Below are 17594 nucleotides of genomic sequence, written 5' to 3'. Positions count from 1 at the left end.
CAGATTCGCTCTGCCCTCCCTCCCAGTGATGCGAAACCTCCACCTTCTCACATGGCACCTCAGAGACCCCTGGTTCTGGCACAGATTCGCTCTGCCCTCCCTCCCAGTGATCACATTTCACAATGTCCCCCAAAGTTTCACACAGAACTTCAGGTGAAGCAGGGCTGTCAGTCAGCCCTTCTGGCTCGCAAGCAGTGTCCTCTGGAGCATAGTGACAGAGCATCCGGCCCAAATCATTCCCCAAAAGAACATTAACAGGGATATCCTCTGAAACACCCACTTCCCGCAAACCTTTCCCCACACCCCAATCCAGGTACACACGTGCCATGGGCACAGCAGGGCGCACACCCCCAATTCCTTTGATGGACATGGTTCTTCCAGGGATTATGTCCTCCGTATTCACCACTTCAGGGCGCACCAAGGTGAATGAAGCTCCAGAATCTCTCAGTCCCATGGTCACCCGGTCACCCACAGTTACACTCTGCAGGTTATCCTCCTTTCTCCCCACAGGCCCACCCACAAGCAAAACTGATGGTGCCCCTTCAGGGGCGCTCCCACCCCCACGAGCAGGTTGGGGTGAATTTCTAGTGGGGCAATTAAAGCTCAGATGCCCAATCTGGTTGCATTGAAAACAACGGCGGGCATGTGATTCACCAGACCTAGCCCTTACCCCATTGGCAGTTGGTGGTGCAGTCCTCACTGCTGATCTTGTGGACGATGATGGAACTGTAGCCCCTCTCCAGGTGGAAGTGCCAGCTGACACAACTCCACGCCTAGATGCACGAATGTCGGCGTAGTCATCTGCCAGCTCTGCGGCATCCCTAGCTGTTTTCGGCTTTCTTTCTAAAATCCATTCGCGTACATCGGGGCTCCGGGTCTGTAAGAACTGTTCCAGGATCATTAAGTCATTAACAGCTTCATAGGTAGTAACTTGTACCCCAGTAACCCACTGCTTGTACGCGGTTTCCAATTGTGCAACATATAGAATGCAGCTGGATGACGCACTCTGCTGCATGCTCCTAAACTTTTTCCTGTAAGCCTCAGGAGTAAGGTTGAAAGTTTTTTGCAAGGCAGATTTGATTGCTTCATAATCGTTATCAGTCTCTGAGGGAAGGGACACAAACACATCCAAGGCTTTTCCTTTCAGTTGGGGGGTTAGATATCTCCCCCACTGGTCTGAGGGTATTTGGTGCTGCCTGCACACTTTTTCAAAACTTTTTAGGAACACATCCAAATCAGTCCCTTCTTCCAGGGAGGGAAAATCATCCTTGCGGAGCCTACGTGTGCTGGGATCGGATGCATTACTGTTCAGAGAGGACTGAACAGTGGACTGCAGCTTGGCCATTTCCAGTTCATGTCTCCTTTGTGCCTCTCTTTCTGCCTGCCTTTCCGCAGCTTCTCTTTCTGCCTGCCTTTCCGCAGCTTCTCTTTCTGCCTGCCTTTCCGCAGCTTCTCTTTCTGCAGCTTGCTGTTGAATCATCACCTGCATGGCCTCCCGAGGATTTGAAGCCATTAGTTGCCGAAATAAATCCGTTGTGCAAACGTCCATAGCACCTTGAGGGGTACAACCACTGGGCATTCCAACAAGTAGCGCTCCTGCAGTAGTAGGGAGTTCTGTAACGCTTTCGATGTCCGTCTCTGGCTCTACAGTGTGCCTGTCGGTCTCCATAAGGTCAGCAATAAGTTGTTCCTTGCTCTTGCCAAAAGTTTGTAAATTCCTTGCTTGGCACATCAATTCCAGGGCCTCTTTGCGTTGTTTCCGATAGGCCTCCATATTCGGAAATGGTATAGAGAAAGAAAAACAAGAGTAGGGAGGGGAAACTGTTTTGTACTTTGTATGTCTTTTTAAATCAGCACTGAGCTCTGTCTTTGGAAATTACACAAAAAGGTATGCAATTTCTTCTAGTGCTTCAGGCAAATCCAGTCAGCACTAAAAACCTCTAAAAAATATATATATCCATATATCTATCTATCTATCAATCAATAGATCTATCAATATATATCTATCTATCCCACCGCTATGCCACCAGTTTGTCACAGGCAGGCTATCGGCCGAGCCGCGACGTGGGAGTACGGGCGTAACAAGGGTCAAACGCCAACCAGACTTCCGGCGCGTTCGGTCACTTTCCCCGCAGGGCACCAAGCAACCACCACCAACCCCAACCAGTCACCCCAAAACTCCCAGTGTAAAACACGCTGCCACCACCAAGAACTTTAAAACCGGGCGTCTTAGGTTACCCAAAAACAATCAGACTGCGATAACTACACAATCCCCAAACTGATATCTATATAGTTAAGCGCTTAGTAACGTGACTTATATGTATACAAAAGGCTATCTCTAGGCTGAGTTCGATTAGAGAACAAAGACAGAACTGATTAAAAATGTTTAATCTGAGCATAAAATGGGTCACAGTGCTGTTATACAAAAATGCATATAAAAAGAGACATAGACTAAAATAGTACAAGTACAAACAGTATAAAATAAAAGGGATAAAACAGAGTATCATACCACACTTCCTTGGAACCTTGATGTTGTCTCTCTGATGGTAAAAACAGGCTCTCCTCCATTACCAATTGCCCACCTTTTTATCCCCCCCCCAAGACCGCCCTTTTCCTGTTACCTGAGCAAGGGGATGGGAGTAGGGGGTTCAGAACTATGACCTTCTGAAGGCGGGGTTATATCTTCTCAACTTTGGTCTGGGATCAGAAAATATGTAATATGACGCCGGCCGAGCTTGGCATAATTATGACACCAGGATCATCATAATTCTCTGGGCCTAGTGATCATTTTCATACCAAACTCCACACCTGTATCAGTTGGCACAAGGACACATTCGCATAACACTTGCTATGGACATGCCTGCATGGCGTGTTTGGTCTCCCTGAAACCAGCACATCACAGACATAAGGATGCAATGTACGATAGGGCCCAAAGGTTATGTACTCATCATATTTTGGACATTATACATTTAATAATTTTACCCTGTGTCTATTGATACCCTGTCTCCACACCCCAGGGAGATGTAGCCAGCATGTCTGGCCCTTCACTCTTCCACAGGAATCCTTTCCTGTCCAAGGTGACAATACCCAGCATGGGGTAATCAAGTTTTATTTTGGGTTCTGGCTCCAAAAGGAAAGGTGTGAACAAATGTTACTGGACCTAGCATCAGTCAAATCCCTTAACCCATTCAGTGCCAAGCTCCAGTTACTCATGCCATGGCATGACAGCCAGTAAGCCTACATCTGGCCTACATATTTCCTTTTCTAGCACAAGAAGCCCCGCATCTGAGACAGGACCTGACTGACAAGATGGTGAACGTGAGTGATTCCATGGTGATGCACTGTAGAGCTGATGGAACCCCAAGTCCCAACATCCTTTGGTACAAGGACAACAAGCTTGTTGAAGAGGTCTCAGGTACACAAAATTCTGTGATGTTCTTTAAACGAAAAACATTTTTATGTATGTATTTATTGAATGCTTAAAGTAGTCATGTCACTTATGTAGCATTTAGCTGTAAATGCATTTTAAGTGTAAATAATACTGTTTTATCTGAGTGTTGTTCTTCTGCATCAGAGATAAAAAATCTTTGTTTTACTAGGCATTGTTCTAGAAGAGCTGAACCAGACGCTGAGCATCCAACGAGTCAGAGAGGAGGATGCCGGGTTGTATCTTTGCAGAGCCTGTAATGGAAAGGGTTGCGTGAACTCTTCAGCTAGTGTGTCAGTGGAAGGTATCAACAAACAAGCCGGTTCTTTAGTGCCTGTTCTTAAGGGCAATTAAAGTGGAAAGAAGTATTTGGAACATCAAAAAGTTTGATTTTAGATAATGGGGATGTCTTACTGTTGAACGTAGATATATTATTTTACCATTAGCTTAAAAAAATAGGGTATTCATTCAGGTAATATATACAATAGGGGTATATCAGCTGTTCCCACTGAATGAACCATTGCCAGTAAATGCCACTTTATGCAGATTATACTTAAGGATTTTATATTAAATATCTATATATATATATATTGTATATTCGACTTTAACATCTTAAACTCATATAGTGTAATGCCATTGTTGTCAATATTCCTTTTTAACGTTTATCTTGTTCACCTTGCTCAGGAATGGATGACAAAACAAATGTCGAGATTGTCATACTCATTGGAACTGGTGTCATTGCTGTTTTCTTCTGGATCCTACTTATTCTTATATTCTGCAACATCAAAAGGGTACGCATATAAGCCTGTTCATAGACTATATTAAATTGTGTAAGCAATAAGCATCTTATAGGACTACTTGATAAAGTCTTCTAAGCATGGGAGTAGACAGGCAAGGGCTTCTGAAAATATTTCTTTTTCACAATTATACATTTGTCACTGTAGCCTAACCACAGTGAAATAAAGACTGGATATCTATCAATCATCATGGACCCTGGTGAGGTACCTCTTGAGGACCAGTGTGAATATCTCCCGTATGACTCCTCCAAGTGGGAGTTTCCAAGAGACAGACTAAGGCTCGGTAAGACAACCTTTTATCCAGGATTTGGACAATAATAGCAATACGCAAATCATTTCTAGTAATCCTCCATGTGATTTTGGTCTGAGACCTTTTGCTTCCCAGAGTTCTAGAGTGTTATCAATACAAAATGTGCGTAAACTGTTCCACTGGCTGGTGTGATGATTGACCCAGAATTGCTCAAGAATTTCCCATGGTTAATGGAACCTCTTAGGGAGTAGGTTTTGTATGGTTAATAGGAATGTATATTTTACATTATTTGCCATAGGCTTATGGAATCTGTCACTAAAGTAGGCATGGTCTGCGGTGGATTAAGGTGGCGCATGAACAACTTGATGTATAGCCATCTTTCCTATTGCAAATTATAACATCTACCTTTTAGGGCACCCACCAAAGAGGAGATTTAGACACAGTGTGGGATCCCTTGTGAAATGGCCATGCCTTTTCATACAAAATAAATTCTAGGCCTAATATAATTGTATGTCAAAGGTGAATAAGATGTAACGATGTGAGTTACCTGTGGAGAGAAGTGTTTTTATCATTTTTCTACCCTAGGCAAAGTGCTGGGTCATGGAGCATTCGGTAAAGTGGTAGAAGCTGCAGCTTTCGGAATAAGTAAATCCAGCAGCTGTGAGACGGTGGCAGTAAAAATGTTAAAAGGTATGTGTTTTGAAGATCTTAACCTGTTTTTAGGAAGAATGGTTTAGGAAGAAAGTCTACAGTTCTTTGTCTTAGATAACTGGATGAGTTGTAGTCCAACTGAGCTGTGCATGAATCTTATTTATAATTCTTTATATATTTTCAAGCTTTGTCCTTGAAGGCAAAAGTCGTGTTAGATAGACACAGCATTTCACCGTATGGGTCAGACGCACTAATCTCTCTAGTAAGGTTATTAGCTGGACATGTCGGAAACATTGTGTGGTTCATTTTATGTCTTTCAGAGGGAGCCACCGCCAGCGAACATAAGGCATTGATGTCTGAGCTGAAAATACTCATTCACATTGGACACCACCTCAATGTAGTAAACCTCTTAGGGGCATGTACCAAGTCCAATGGTGAGTGTGGTGGAGGTGGTTATCTCTGCATCTGTTAAATAGTGTGACTGTATTTGTATGCATGGGTGGTGACGGTAGCTCAGGAGGCAGGAGGTCAATTTCCTCCAAGGCTGCTCTGAATTCTTCAAGAAGAAGAATTTTTCTCTGGATAATGAGTGCTGACGTGGGGGTTCACATAATGCAATGCTATGTAGCCCATCAGTAGTAGATTGTAGTAGTAGTAGTATAGTTGTTTGTGTGTGTTTGCACATATTTCGGTGTATTGGGAGTGACAGGTAAACTCATATAGTGTGGGGTCAGAGTGAAGGGACAGGAGTTCACTTCGCTGTAATAGACTATTTGACTGTACTTGTCCCCCTACCCGCAACTCTAAAGATCAGTAACATGTTAAATCTTGTACAAAAAAAACAGCAAAATGCAGTAGAACAATATGGTATATCACTTTAATTTAAACACATTTTCAACACAAACAAAGACATTGTGTGACCAAAATGTAGTTTATATTGTTGTTTATACTATATATTGCCTCACTAACAAAACGAAAGATCATTTTTTTTAAAGGAAGGCCTTTTAAATTAAGTGGCTTTTTATGTTAGCTTATAAAGGGATCAAAGGAGATGTATTGGCAAATCTGGCCACATCACCACTAATGGCTTTCTGCAAACCAAGTAGTAAAAATGTGAAAAGCTGCATCTTTTCCAGCTTGTTATCAGCTCCAAGGTTCTAGTGTAGCAGGGGCTTGCATTTCAGCTACAGTTCTTTTTTAAAGCAAAGTTCTCACGTTTCCCCTTCCACCTCCCCCAGTAAATCATCTCTGACTTCTTAAATCACCCTATCTTCCCAGTGTTATGGGGCTTGGACTCTCATTTTAACCATGTCCTCAAAAACATTCATTGCTTGCCTGTCTAGTTTGGCTTTCCTTTAATTTCTTAAAACCCAGCTTGCCCTTTGTGTAATATTTGACACTTTTAAATCATGGGATTCTTCATGTGACATCATTACTAATTTGTAATACATTCACAGGAGCTACATTCCATGCATTGCTTAGATAATTTAGATACAACACAGAATTGCAAGGTTATCAAACATATAATGATTTATATATGACCCTGTTCTAATTCTTTTGCTGGGAGAAATATGATAGCTATTTCAGAAATTGGAGGGGGCATTCTCTCTTTATTCAAACCAAAACAAAATTGATTTATTAAAAAATAATAGTAGTGATATACTGAAAAAAGACAGACTCTTCAGCCAAAAAGCCTTCTAAATCTCCTGATGTTTTTTCATCAAGTCTGAAAAAGTCTGAAAACATTTTGTTCTGTAGGGTTGCCACCTTTTCCTCAAAAAAAATACCGGCCATGGCTGTGGGTTGCCTGGGGCGGAGCTATAAAAGGGTGAGGTCAGGAAGGGTGGAGCCATAGTGCAATGGGTAGTGAAGGTTTACCTGGAAGACTGGAGCGCTGGCACATATGCACACAGCACACCATCCAAATATGCATTTGCATATTCTGCTAGCTTGTCGCTCGCTAGATGACCCCCTCTCCGCACCACTAGAATTTTCTCTTCTACTTATCTTTTTTTTGGTGGCAAAGATGACTCAGACAAGCCATTTGGGTGCAAATATGACGCACACAAGCCGGTTTGGGAGCACAGACGTCATGGAGGCTTTGCGGGAGACTAGTGACACCTCAGTGAGGGTGAACACGTTATATTTCAGGCCTTTTTTTAATCGGAAACATGTTGCACAAAAAATGCCTCTCTCTCTGTCCCATCAGTCCTGCACTCTGTTTTCTGATCTCCTCTGATCTCTCTCTCTCTCTGCATAAGCACCTCTCTATGATAGGTTAGTGTTTTGGTTGAGATTTTTAAAGAAAATATTAATAAGTTTAGTTTTAGAGTGGAATTTTTCAGCATAGAAATCTCTGGCCTTGCAATGGTTAACTATAGCCTTTTTTTCTTTTTCTCTATGTAACCTCTTGCACCTTGCTTTGCCTGTTTCCTTGCTGTACCTGTGACATTTATTGGACTCCTGGACACTTTAAATCTTAAACATATTTTCTGGGAATGCTGCCAAAAATGCTAATCACAGCTTATTTAAGCCTCTATGACCCATCTTGTAATTACTGGCAACCATCCCAGAAAATGTGTTAGAGGGAGAGATGACTCTGCCTAGTGTCCCCACTGCACAAAAGAACCCACTTTTGCATTGCCAATGTTTCACGTGCTCCAAGGGTTGAGCAGTCTAGCCCTCATTTGGTTTCTCTTGTCAAGGCAGGAAGGGGTTACATATCCTTTTGGTGAGTGTGGCCCTAGAATATATATATATATTATTCCTTTAAACTTCTATTAATACTTTTTACAAAGTGATAGAATGTTTGTTTCTACATTTATCTAAAAAATTATCAGTAAAGATGGAGTATTCTTCTAAAGGAATTCATCTGTTGATGGTCTGAAAATTAAATTCTATACATATTTAGGCTTTAAGTCATCACCAACATTTGAGGTAGAGAGAGTCCCACTAAGAACCAGAGTTATAGAAGAAGTTATACTCACAACAACATTATGTGTTATTATTAACGTATTGAAAAAGTAGCAAAATCATTTGAATGGAATTCTTGGAATACAAGCTATATTGCCTGTTTCATGAAACTGAAGACTTTTATAAGGTTACAGATCTAGACATTATCTAACATAATTTGTTTTTCTAATAGCTAATGGAAAAAAAACATGTAAGTACTTTATTGGAATAAATAACGGCCGTACCTTTAACACTTGTGTGTATGAACGATGGGTGAAAAAAAAGCAAACGTCATTATAGCACATTTATTTCAAAAATAAACCTATATCATTTAAACAAACTATTTCCACGATCATTCCATGATCAGATTAAAAAATAATGGAATACAGTGTTTAATAAAATAAAAGAAGTGAGAAATCTAGAAAGAAAAACTACACCACAAAATGTGTTACAAAAACATGAAACCACATGGTTACACGTATTTTATTTGGCAGCAAAAATAACATTAGCAAGAAACTGGAAACAGTAGGATATTATATGTAAAAATATTTTATCTCAAATATACAATCAATATGGAATGGAAAAAGGAATTTATTTCAATAATGACAGCATATCTCTATTAATGAAATCTGGCATGGAGTAGATGCTGATTAATGTTAAGTCACTGTATTATAGACAAATAAAAAGTAATACAAGTAGAAGCTACTGGTGTTCTATGTATTTTCATGTTCTTGTTTTGTTTCTATGTATGCTTTTTCTTGTGTTTTTGTTTGTATGTACTAAAAAACACACACTTATACTTCTATCGCTTCTTTAGCAATGTTATATAATATTTAGGATGTTTAGGATTCCAAAGTGCAATAATATTTTGGGTCATTTTGTGTGTAAAATGCTTTTTACTTTTGTATAAGGTCTGTAAAATAAACAGGGGGAGTCTTTTAGCAAATGGTTCTTCCTGCCAGGATGCTATGGAGATCTTCCAGCCAAGTTGCCATTGGATTTTACATAGTCACAACTGCATTAGAGATGGATTTGCATTCTAGGAGCCCCTATGTGGATGAAACACAAAAAGGATTGAGGAGCATGGGCAAAATAGGCTGGACACATGCTATAAAAATGGTGCTCTTTCTACGTATTTGGTGTAACTCGTCGGCAGTCCAACTCAGTGGACCTTGTTGACTTCTAGAGTACGGCCAAGATTATAGGGACAGGGAACCACTCAGAGTAGGTACACAACAACATTTATTGCAGATTGGATTACTAATGTAGTAATTAATATTTCATTTATAGGACCCCTGATGGTTATTGTGGAATTCTGCAAATATGGAAACCTTTCAAACTATCTGCGGACCAAACGAGATGGATTTATTCCTTACCGGGTATTTCAAACATACGTCTTCCCTCTACCAATCTATCCTTCCATTATCTGTCATTACTTTTTCAGTATTTCTTCCTTCCCAAATGTTAACATCTGCTTTTAATTGAAGAAGTGGGAAATAAACTTGAAACGGGTGAAGGAAGTGTGATTCAAGAGTAAGATAATTACGTCTCTGTCCCAAATTGCAAGACCAATAGAATTTTTACATTGCTGTGCTGCACTTTTCTTAACATTGTCTGTTAGAAATGCCTAATTTTAATATTTTATGATAAACAGACTTCAAACAGATGTTGCAGATGAATATTTAACACTATCTACTTTGAATTCAGCTAGAAAACAGGGATCTTAATATCAAAATGTATCCATCAAGCTGCCAATGTGCAAAAGAACTAAGACATTTCTACTAGTTTTTGTTTTTTTTATAATTTAACTGTTAAGTTACCTTCCGAATCCTGACAAACCATTTATAATACTGAATGTATGAAAGAAATCTGAATGAATTTGGACCTCACAGGTGACCTTGATCTGTGACCCTTCAAAAAAACAGATTTTTAACTTAACTTAGAAAGGGGGTTTCAAGAAAAGAAAAGTAAGCAGGTTTGTCATGTTTTCCCCCTCACAAAATGGTTAAACATGTAAAATGGCATAAAAATGTAAAAGTTTTTTTTTGTAAAGTTCAATGATTGGAAAGCCTTACATCTGTTAGTGCCACATCACTACCTCCTGGAATTTGTCAGACCCATATACTATATGAATGGTCAAAATTGCTGAATTATTTCTAGACATCTTTATGGAATTTAGAAATTAAAAGTCTAATGTTCCTCATATTATCTGTAATGTAAGCACAAAACTTCTATATTCAGTACCGTTGGTGACATAGCTTCTTTGAGATGTTTTAGGTTACCACATATTACCACGTACGATATTAAAGAATTGGCACAATAAGATTACATAAAATACATTTTTTAACCCATCCAACCTCCACCAGGCCCAACTATCCTGACCCTGTGAGTAAAAATTCCAGAGCATACTCTAAAGATGTGAGTCCTCCATATATATAACTGGGCACAAGTAGAGTTCTACCTGCCACCAGTACCTGTTGGGTTTGTTTGTTTTTTTTAAGTTAAGGGGTGTTTAGTGAAAGATCTTTTTAGCACATTTTCAGTAATCTCCATAAGCATTCCTGAAAGGAGGCTTTGGTTATCACTGTCTGGGCCTAAAAGGCAGCTCTTTATTTTCTGCTCACTACTCGCCTCAGTTATGATTTAATGCATGCCAGCCATGCCCAGCCGCAAGGGAGAGCTATGAATAAGCCTAACCAAAAGTTCACTGCTATTTACATTTGCAAAAATGTATTAATATTGGTGCCTATAATTTTGCATTTCAAGATAACACAATATATGTACATATTGTGTGTGCATATTTTACATTTGGTGAAGCACATGCTGTAAAAAAAAATCCCTTTTTTAAAAACAGGAAAGATCACCTCGGGCTCAGAGTCAGGTTCGCTCACTGGTCGAGGCAGTAATAGCAGATCGGAGGAGCCGAGAAGGGTTGAATGAAGGAGTTGTGTTCAATAAGCTGATGACAACCAAGAACCAGAGAACACCAGAATGTGAGTATACACAGCATACAGGTATACCTCCTAACATATATAATACTCCCTGATATACAAAGATATGCTACCTATAACTCATCAACAGATGGACTAAGGGTCACAAAACATCAGTCATAAAGGTTTATCTTTAATTATATACAAAAATCTGTACGCTTTTATCTACCTTTAGCTAAGAATATACCTGAGCATTTTAGGAAATTTAGCCCTCGGCAGCTGGAGTATCAAGTTGTCTATCCCTGCTGAGCATGTTACTATCATATTGTTGCGATAACCATAATTGTATAAGATGAAGAACGTTTATTGAATAGCCTTAATACGAAACACCCCATAAAGAGATGATAACGCTTCCTGAGGGGTGCTGTAAAATGAATGGCTTGGGCAAAAAGTTGGATACTTGCTCAGGTAACCTTCATACAATAAGCTTTATAGGATTTTCCTTCTTAATTATGAGGGCTTGTAAAATGTAATTTTTATGAAATTAGCCAACATATCTCATCATTTTGCTGACCAGATGGCTCCTTTAACCGGGGACGCCAACAATAAAGTCCCATCCTTTGGCAGTAAAGGGATGCAGTTTCCTGGGCATACTACATTGTCTTTTACATTTTACTTGCAGTGAAAGATTTGTGGCAGAGCCCTTTAACGATGGAAGATCTCATCTGCTACAGCTTTCAGGTGGCTCGAGGAATGGAATTCTTGTCTTCCAGGAAGGTAACGTTCCTCCATTTATCAAGACAAATAAAAACTAGTCATGAGTATTCCACCTAGTTGAGAAGATCCACCAAAATGCCGTGCTTTCAATATCTACTCAAGTGCTTTAACCTTATATTCCTTCCATATATGTTAGTAAATGCATCTTTTTATTGCTGATGGAGATCTAGTTAGAACAGATTCTAGATATCCAGGTAGTTAGCCAAAAATGTCATGAAAAATCATATGACGTTTAGACGCATACGATTTATTTGGCCTAATAAGACTTCCAGAGAGAAACAACTTTCTGGGTACATTATTGAGTTTTGTTTCCAAAAAAACATTCTAAAAGTCAGCACAGTTTTCTACAATTTTGTTTGAAGACTGAAAAAAACACAAAAATGCATAGACCAAGTAACATGACCATTTCACTTAGGAAGAACAAATAATAAGTATAATAATGCAGTCTGTCTTAGTCACTGTTATTAGGGTTTCTCTGTCCTCAGATGACATTTCTAGATTAATATATTATTTTTCTTGCCATTTACTATTAGGGTCCTCTGCTGGTCTACAATAATATCATTTGTAGATAAGGATCTTTATTTTGTTTTCTTAACTTATGGTAAAAATTAAGAAAACTTGGCCTTTACCAAAGAAATGAGCAGTGACATCTTGTGGCCAAACTTCAAACCTTATATGGGAATTAATTTGTGGTTTTAACAGTTTAAAAAAAAAAATCTAAATTAGTGTAATCCTGGCAAACATCAAATAAACAAAGATAATGTTATACTCCAAGTTTTACAATAGAGTGTTCTAATATAATGTAAATATTATCAATGGATGTATTATTTATTATTTAATTTATTATTAGCAATTTATTTCATATAAAATGATTTAGCAAACATACTTTATTTACAGGGAGGTGACACTAAAATGTGAATGCATGCAAGTTGTCAGAAACTGTGCCGTAGCAAACTTGCTCGGGTAGCACTAAAGGAGAGTCTAGTTGATGCTAGTTGAAGAAATCAAGCAACTCGCAGAATTATTAAAACTAAACTTCAATTGACATCCCCAATGGCATGCCTTTGCAAACAACTTAAATGCCTCTTTTTTAGATTAGGTTTATTTTTGTATCCTTCTGCGATAGGCTACAATTACCCCAATGCTTTGGCGATCTCGTGGTTGGCAATGCCTAAAGGGAATACTGGTGGACAGCTCCTGTAGCGTTAGATGTTCTGTCCAAGAATTTGTCCGTTGTATGTTCTAAAGTATTGACTAAAACTGGTTTGTTTCGTGTAGTGCATTCACAGAGACCTGGCTGCAAGGAACATTCTACTGTCAGAGAACAATGTTGTGAAAATCTGTGATTTTGGGCTGGCCAGAGACATTTATAAAGACCCGGATTACGTCAGAAAAGGCAGTGTAAGTAGGCATAAATTGTGTTTTATTTACTATCCCTAAGTGAAATGTGTTTGCCTTTAACTTTAGAATTTAGAATGATAGATTATTTGTATATTCTCAGAATGGATAAAGCTTTAAAGAAAGAGGATTTTGTAACATGGCACCCTCTAAACTTCAGAGGCAGGGGTGAGCCTAGGGTTAGTGGTGGCTAGGTGCAGTATTTCTCCAGTGCCCCCTTAACTAAAACATGCTAACTAACATGCAAACTCACACCATAGACTTTTTTTATACATACAGACAAAATCTTCCTCCCCACTCTCCCTCGCTAACCCCACACTATAGCACCATACACTGACACACGTACACACACTCTCATGCTAGTTTCTAATGCAATCTCTAACAGCATATGCTGACACATACATCCATGCTAACACCCAACCACACACGCGTGCTAACAGCAAATACTAACACACACTCACGCTTACAAACACTTTAACACCACACACACATGCTAACAGCATCCGCTCATACAAATGCTCACACGCAAATGCTAACATGATATACTAACACACACACACTACCATCATACGCTCACACACACATGCTATCACCATATCATAACATACTCTACCACCACAAACATTCTCACTCTCTCCCGTCATCCATACGGCTCACTCAATATTCCCTCCCTCTCTCCCTTACTTCACACAGAGCCATGTCTACATTGCAGCTTGCACTAGGCTGCTGCTTTCATACTACCACGGGGGTAACATGCGTGACCAGGGCCGGCCCTACAATGGAGCCGACTGGGGCAATTGCCCCAGGCGGCACTTTAGAAGGGGCGGCACTTTGCCGCCCCAAGCGCTTTTTTTTTGTTGTTTTTTTTTGAAGCGGAGGAGAGAGAGAGAGAGGGGCACCGAGTGGTTTTCGTTTACCCGCTCGGCGCCCCTCTCTCTCTCTCTCTCCTCTGCGGCGAGTCTCCCTGTTCGGTGTCGGTGGCGGCTTTTAAACTTCGCTCCAGGCGGCGTTAAGTCTTTGGCCGGCCCTGTGCGTGACATGACCCTTGGTCACACTAGGTGCCTCTGTTACTAGGGTGCCTGGGTGACATGCACTCCCCTGATCAGAGGTATTAACTGAGGCTAGATGGCAAATTGGAAAATGTGTTATTTTTATTCAAACTGTCTATTTTGCCCAACCTGGTAATTGCTCAGTTGGTGATTTTCTGTTTACTAGTATGAGATTATCTTTTAGAAGTGTCTACTCATTGATGAGGGAGTTTCTGGTAGAATTAAACTTTCCAACTCCCTACAATCCAGGCAAATGCCGGTGGGCTGCTGGTAGTTAGCACCACACATTCATGAGATCTGCAGCTAGGCATCCATCTCGGCCCTTCTTACAGGAGAAGCTAACACTTTTTTCCCGTGTTCTTAATGTACTGTATAGTGATACGGGAAGCTGAAATACTCAACTCTCCTGCAAACTCAACTCTTTAGTGAACACAGTCTGCAGGTGGAAGTGTGTAAGACCGCCGGCACAAACCTCTTTAGTAACGCTTCCGTGTGCTTGCCCATCGTATAGGCAGTTGTATAGACCTCCACCTCAGGTGTTATTGGGCTTTAGGGGCAAGTAAAGCTTACCGCAATAAGTATAAAGATGGCCCTGACCTTACTAGCACGTGTTACTGAAATGTTCAAGGTCTGATAAAGTTTTGGGAGTGCTGGGGTAATCTATCTATGCCAAGATCTAAGCAATCAGTGTTGTTATTATCTACAATTACTTGATTGTAGAAAAAGATCAGCCTTGTATGTTAGAGTCTGCCTGAAACTGCAGAATCTCAAGCTTCACAGACATTTTGGCAAAGTCTACAGGACAAAAAAACTGATGTTGCAGATGTGTGTGCGCGATTTAGATGTTCGATTACAAACAAAACACTTTGGCTTGTTAAAAAAATGCACAAACCATTAATCAACATGCTAAAACACGCCATCATTAAGATTCGGTCTAAGAGATGCAAGACACGGGACATAATACGCTGATTATGGGGTCAGAATGCCTGGTTCTCATGATGATTTATGTTTTTTAATGCTTATCTATAATTTATAATTACGGTCATTCAACATTTGTATCAATTTGTGACGGATCACTTTCTGGGGAGATTAAATTGTGTTGTTTCATACTTAGCAGCTTTTGGTGTGCCTTTCCCAGGACAACCAGAGCATATATCACATCACACATGCCGGCGTCTGTCCCAGTATGTCTAAGACTGTTGGAACCTATATTATTTCACTGTAATTCAGAACAGGTGACCGTAGTTTTACAAAAAATGTTTAGTACCTCTTTACTAAGTGATGACATTATGAATATTGCATTAAAGTGTGACATATTTGACATAATTGACAGAGAGGGACTGACTGATACTTAAGGTAAAGAAAGACCTTCTTGCAATAGTACCATCTAAATTCTACTGCTTGATCTCTTCTTTATTGGAGCTTCATAGAAGTCAATAATCTAAAAGGTATTCACAGTTTCCATTCATAGTGATGCCTGGATATGCTCCGCAAAACAAAATTAATAGAAAGGGGCCCACACAAAAAAATAAAGACTGCTGAACTTTCAAGACAAACAATTGGGTCTTTATTTTAGTAAGGAATAGGTCCATTTTACCATAAAAAATTCTCAGAAGCCATGTCCACAATACTCTGTGTGCAGTTTGACATTTTGTTCTTCGCCTAAATGATAATATATTCTTTTCATAACACTGTTGCAATAATATTAATCATAATCTTTATAAAATAACAATATTACAGGCCCGTTTGCCACTGAAGTGGATGGCACCAGAAAGCATTTTTGACAAAGTCTACACCACCCAGAGCGATGTTTGGTCATTTGGGGTACTGCTTTGGGAAATCTTTTCACTTGGTGAGTTTATTAGCAGCTTGTGTATGAGAGTTTTTGCCAGTAAGTCTATTTTATTTTATTTGCCTCCTTGGGTTAAGACTGTCACAGAACTGTCTCAGTTGACTTCAGTGGAAACGTGGAACAGGATATCAATTGTAGGTTCTTTCTGGAGACTTCAGCTGCCGGCAAGATTATTTGCTGTGTTGACCTTGGAATCATCTGAGATGACTCCTGTACATTTTTTACTTTAGGAGCATCACCTTACCCTGGGGTTCAGATCAATGAGGAGTTTTGCCAGCGCTTGAAAGACGGGACACGCATGAGGGCTCCAGAATATGCTACAACGGAAATGTAAGTGAATGCATTTTTTCTTAGGTTAATTTAAACTTCACATGTTCTCATTCTGAAATACAGTACTGGCACCCACATTGCACACATAGGACTTGCCCAGCACCTGTGTAGTCTCTGTCCCCAAACAGCTTGCCTGTGCCATTTTTGTTCCGAACAACCTACCTGTGCCATATTTATCCCTAAACAGCCTGCCTGTGCCATATTTGAACCCACGTACACTTCCAAAGCCATACGCATACATACAGTCTTACATAAATACACACTCACTCACCCAGACCTATTCATTCACTCATTCACACATATTCATTCACACATATCATCTATTATACACATATTATTCACATATATCCAAAAACTGTTACTTGTTTACAGCCCTCAAAGACAGGAGTTGTGCAACACTGGTTTAAACCTTTCTGGTTCATTTTGTTTATTGCTTGCACAACCATGTAATAACCGCACTTTTTGCGCAGTTATCGCATTATGCTGAGCTGCTGGCATGGAGATCCCAAGGAGAGGCCGACCTTCACAGATCTGGTGGAGATACTAGGAGATCTTCTGCAGGAGAATGTGCAACAGGTGAGCTGGACATTAAAAGGGCTTCCGATGTTCATGAGGGCATTAGTGGCACATAATCATTTTACGTGCATCTTTAAAATACAGCACTCCAGGATATAACGTCATATCCCAGCGCTCAGCATAAAGGACAGCGGCCCGGGAGGTAGTGATGGGACAACTGACGCAAAGCCTTGGGTAATCCCTTACCGGCATCAAGAAGGTGTCTGGCTTCTGTTCCCTGAGGATTTTTCAATATGTAGCATTTTTTAACAATGACACTTATGCCATGGAGACATGATGGTTCTGTTGCTCACTGTGACCCCGAAATCAATAATGCATAGCAAAGTTTATATGTGTTGTTAAATATATTCTTCATATCTCTGTTTCCTCTCCGGTGTAGGAAGGAAAAGACTATATCCCTCTGAATGACTCCCAGAGTTCTGAGGACATGGAGTTCTCCCAAACAGCTATCTGCCCGCAGCACAACTCAGATGAGGAAGAATGTGGCATGAGGCTGCACTGTCATGATATGGCTGTAAGGTAAGAGTAGTTGGATAGCAATCCATTCAATTGTTAAGTGATGCATTGCATTATCTACACCTATATTAGAGATGATAGAATCTACA

At 40.0% G+C, this 17594-nt stretch overlaps 1 protein-coding gene across 2 annotated transcripts in view; it reads left to right on the top strand.

Moving 5' to 3' along the window:
* Window positions 1-17594, top strand: part of FLT4 (fms related receptor tyrosine kinase 4) — an 88335-nt gene that overhangs the window by 68784 nt on the left and 1957 nt on the right. For both annotated transcript variants that reach the window (XM_053463610.1, XM_053463609.1), the window contains exons 14-27: window positions 3269-3415; window positions 3600-3731; window positions 4112-4218; window positions 4372-4507; window positions 5060-5164; window positions 5446-5559; window positions 9368-9456; window positions 10932-11070; window positions 11690-11784; window positions 13063-13185; window positions 15972-16083; window positions 16314-16413; window positions 16884-16989; window positions 17369-17508. In XM_053463610.1, the coding sequence (XP_053319585.1) occupies window positions 3269-3415; window positions 3600-3731; window positions 4112-4218; window positions 4372-4507; window positions 5060-5164; window positions 5446-5559; window positions 9368-9456; window positions 10932-11070; window positions 11690-11784; window positions 13063-13185; window positions 15972-16083; window positions 16314-16413; window positions 16884-16989; window positions 17369-17508 (1645 nt within the window). The remainder of the gene's footprint in view (window positions 1-3268; window positions 3416-3599; window positions 3732-4111; window positions 4219-4371; window positions 4508-5059; window positions 5165-5445; window positions 5560-9367; window positions 9457-10931; window positions 11071-11689; window positions 11785-13062; window positions 13186-15971; window positions 16084-16313; window positions 16414-16883; window positions 16990-17368; window positions 17509-17594) is intronic.

Source organism: Spea bombifrons, chromosome 4 (genome assembly GCF_027358695.1).
Source record: "Spea bombifrons isolate aSpeBom1 chromosome 4, aSpeBom1.2.pri, whole genome shotgun sequence".
Classification (NCBI taxonomy): domain Eukaryota; kingdom Metazoa; phylum Chordata; class Amphibia; order Anura; family Pelobatidae; genus Spea; species Spea bombifrons.
Note: the sequence above shows the minus strand (reverse complement) of the source record. Positions and strands in the feature narration are given on the sequence as shown.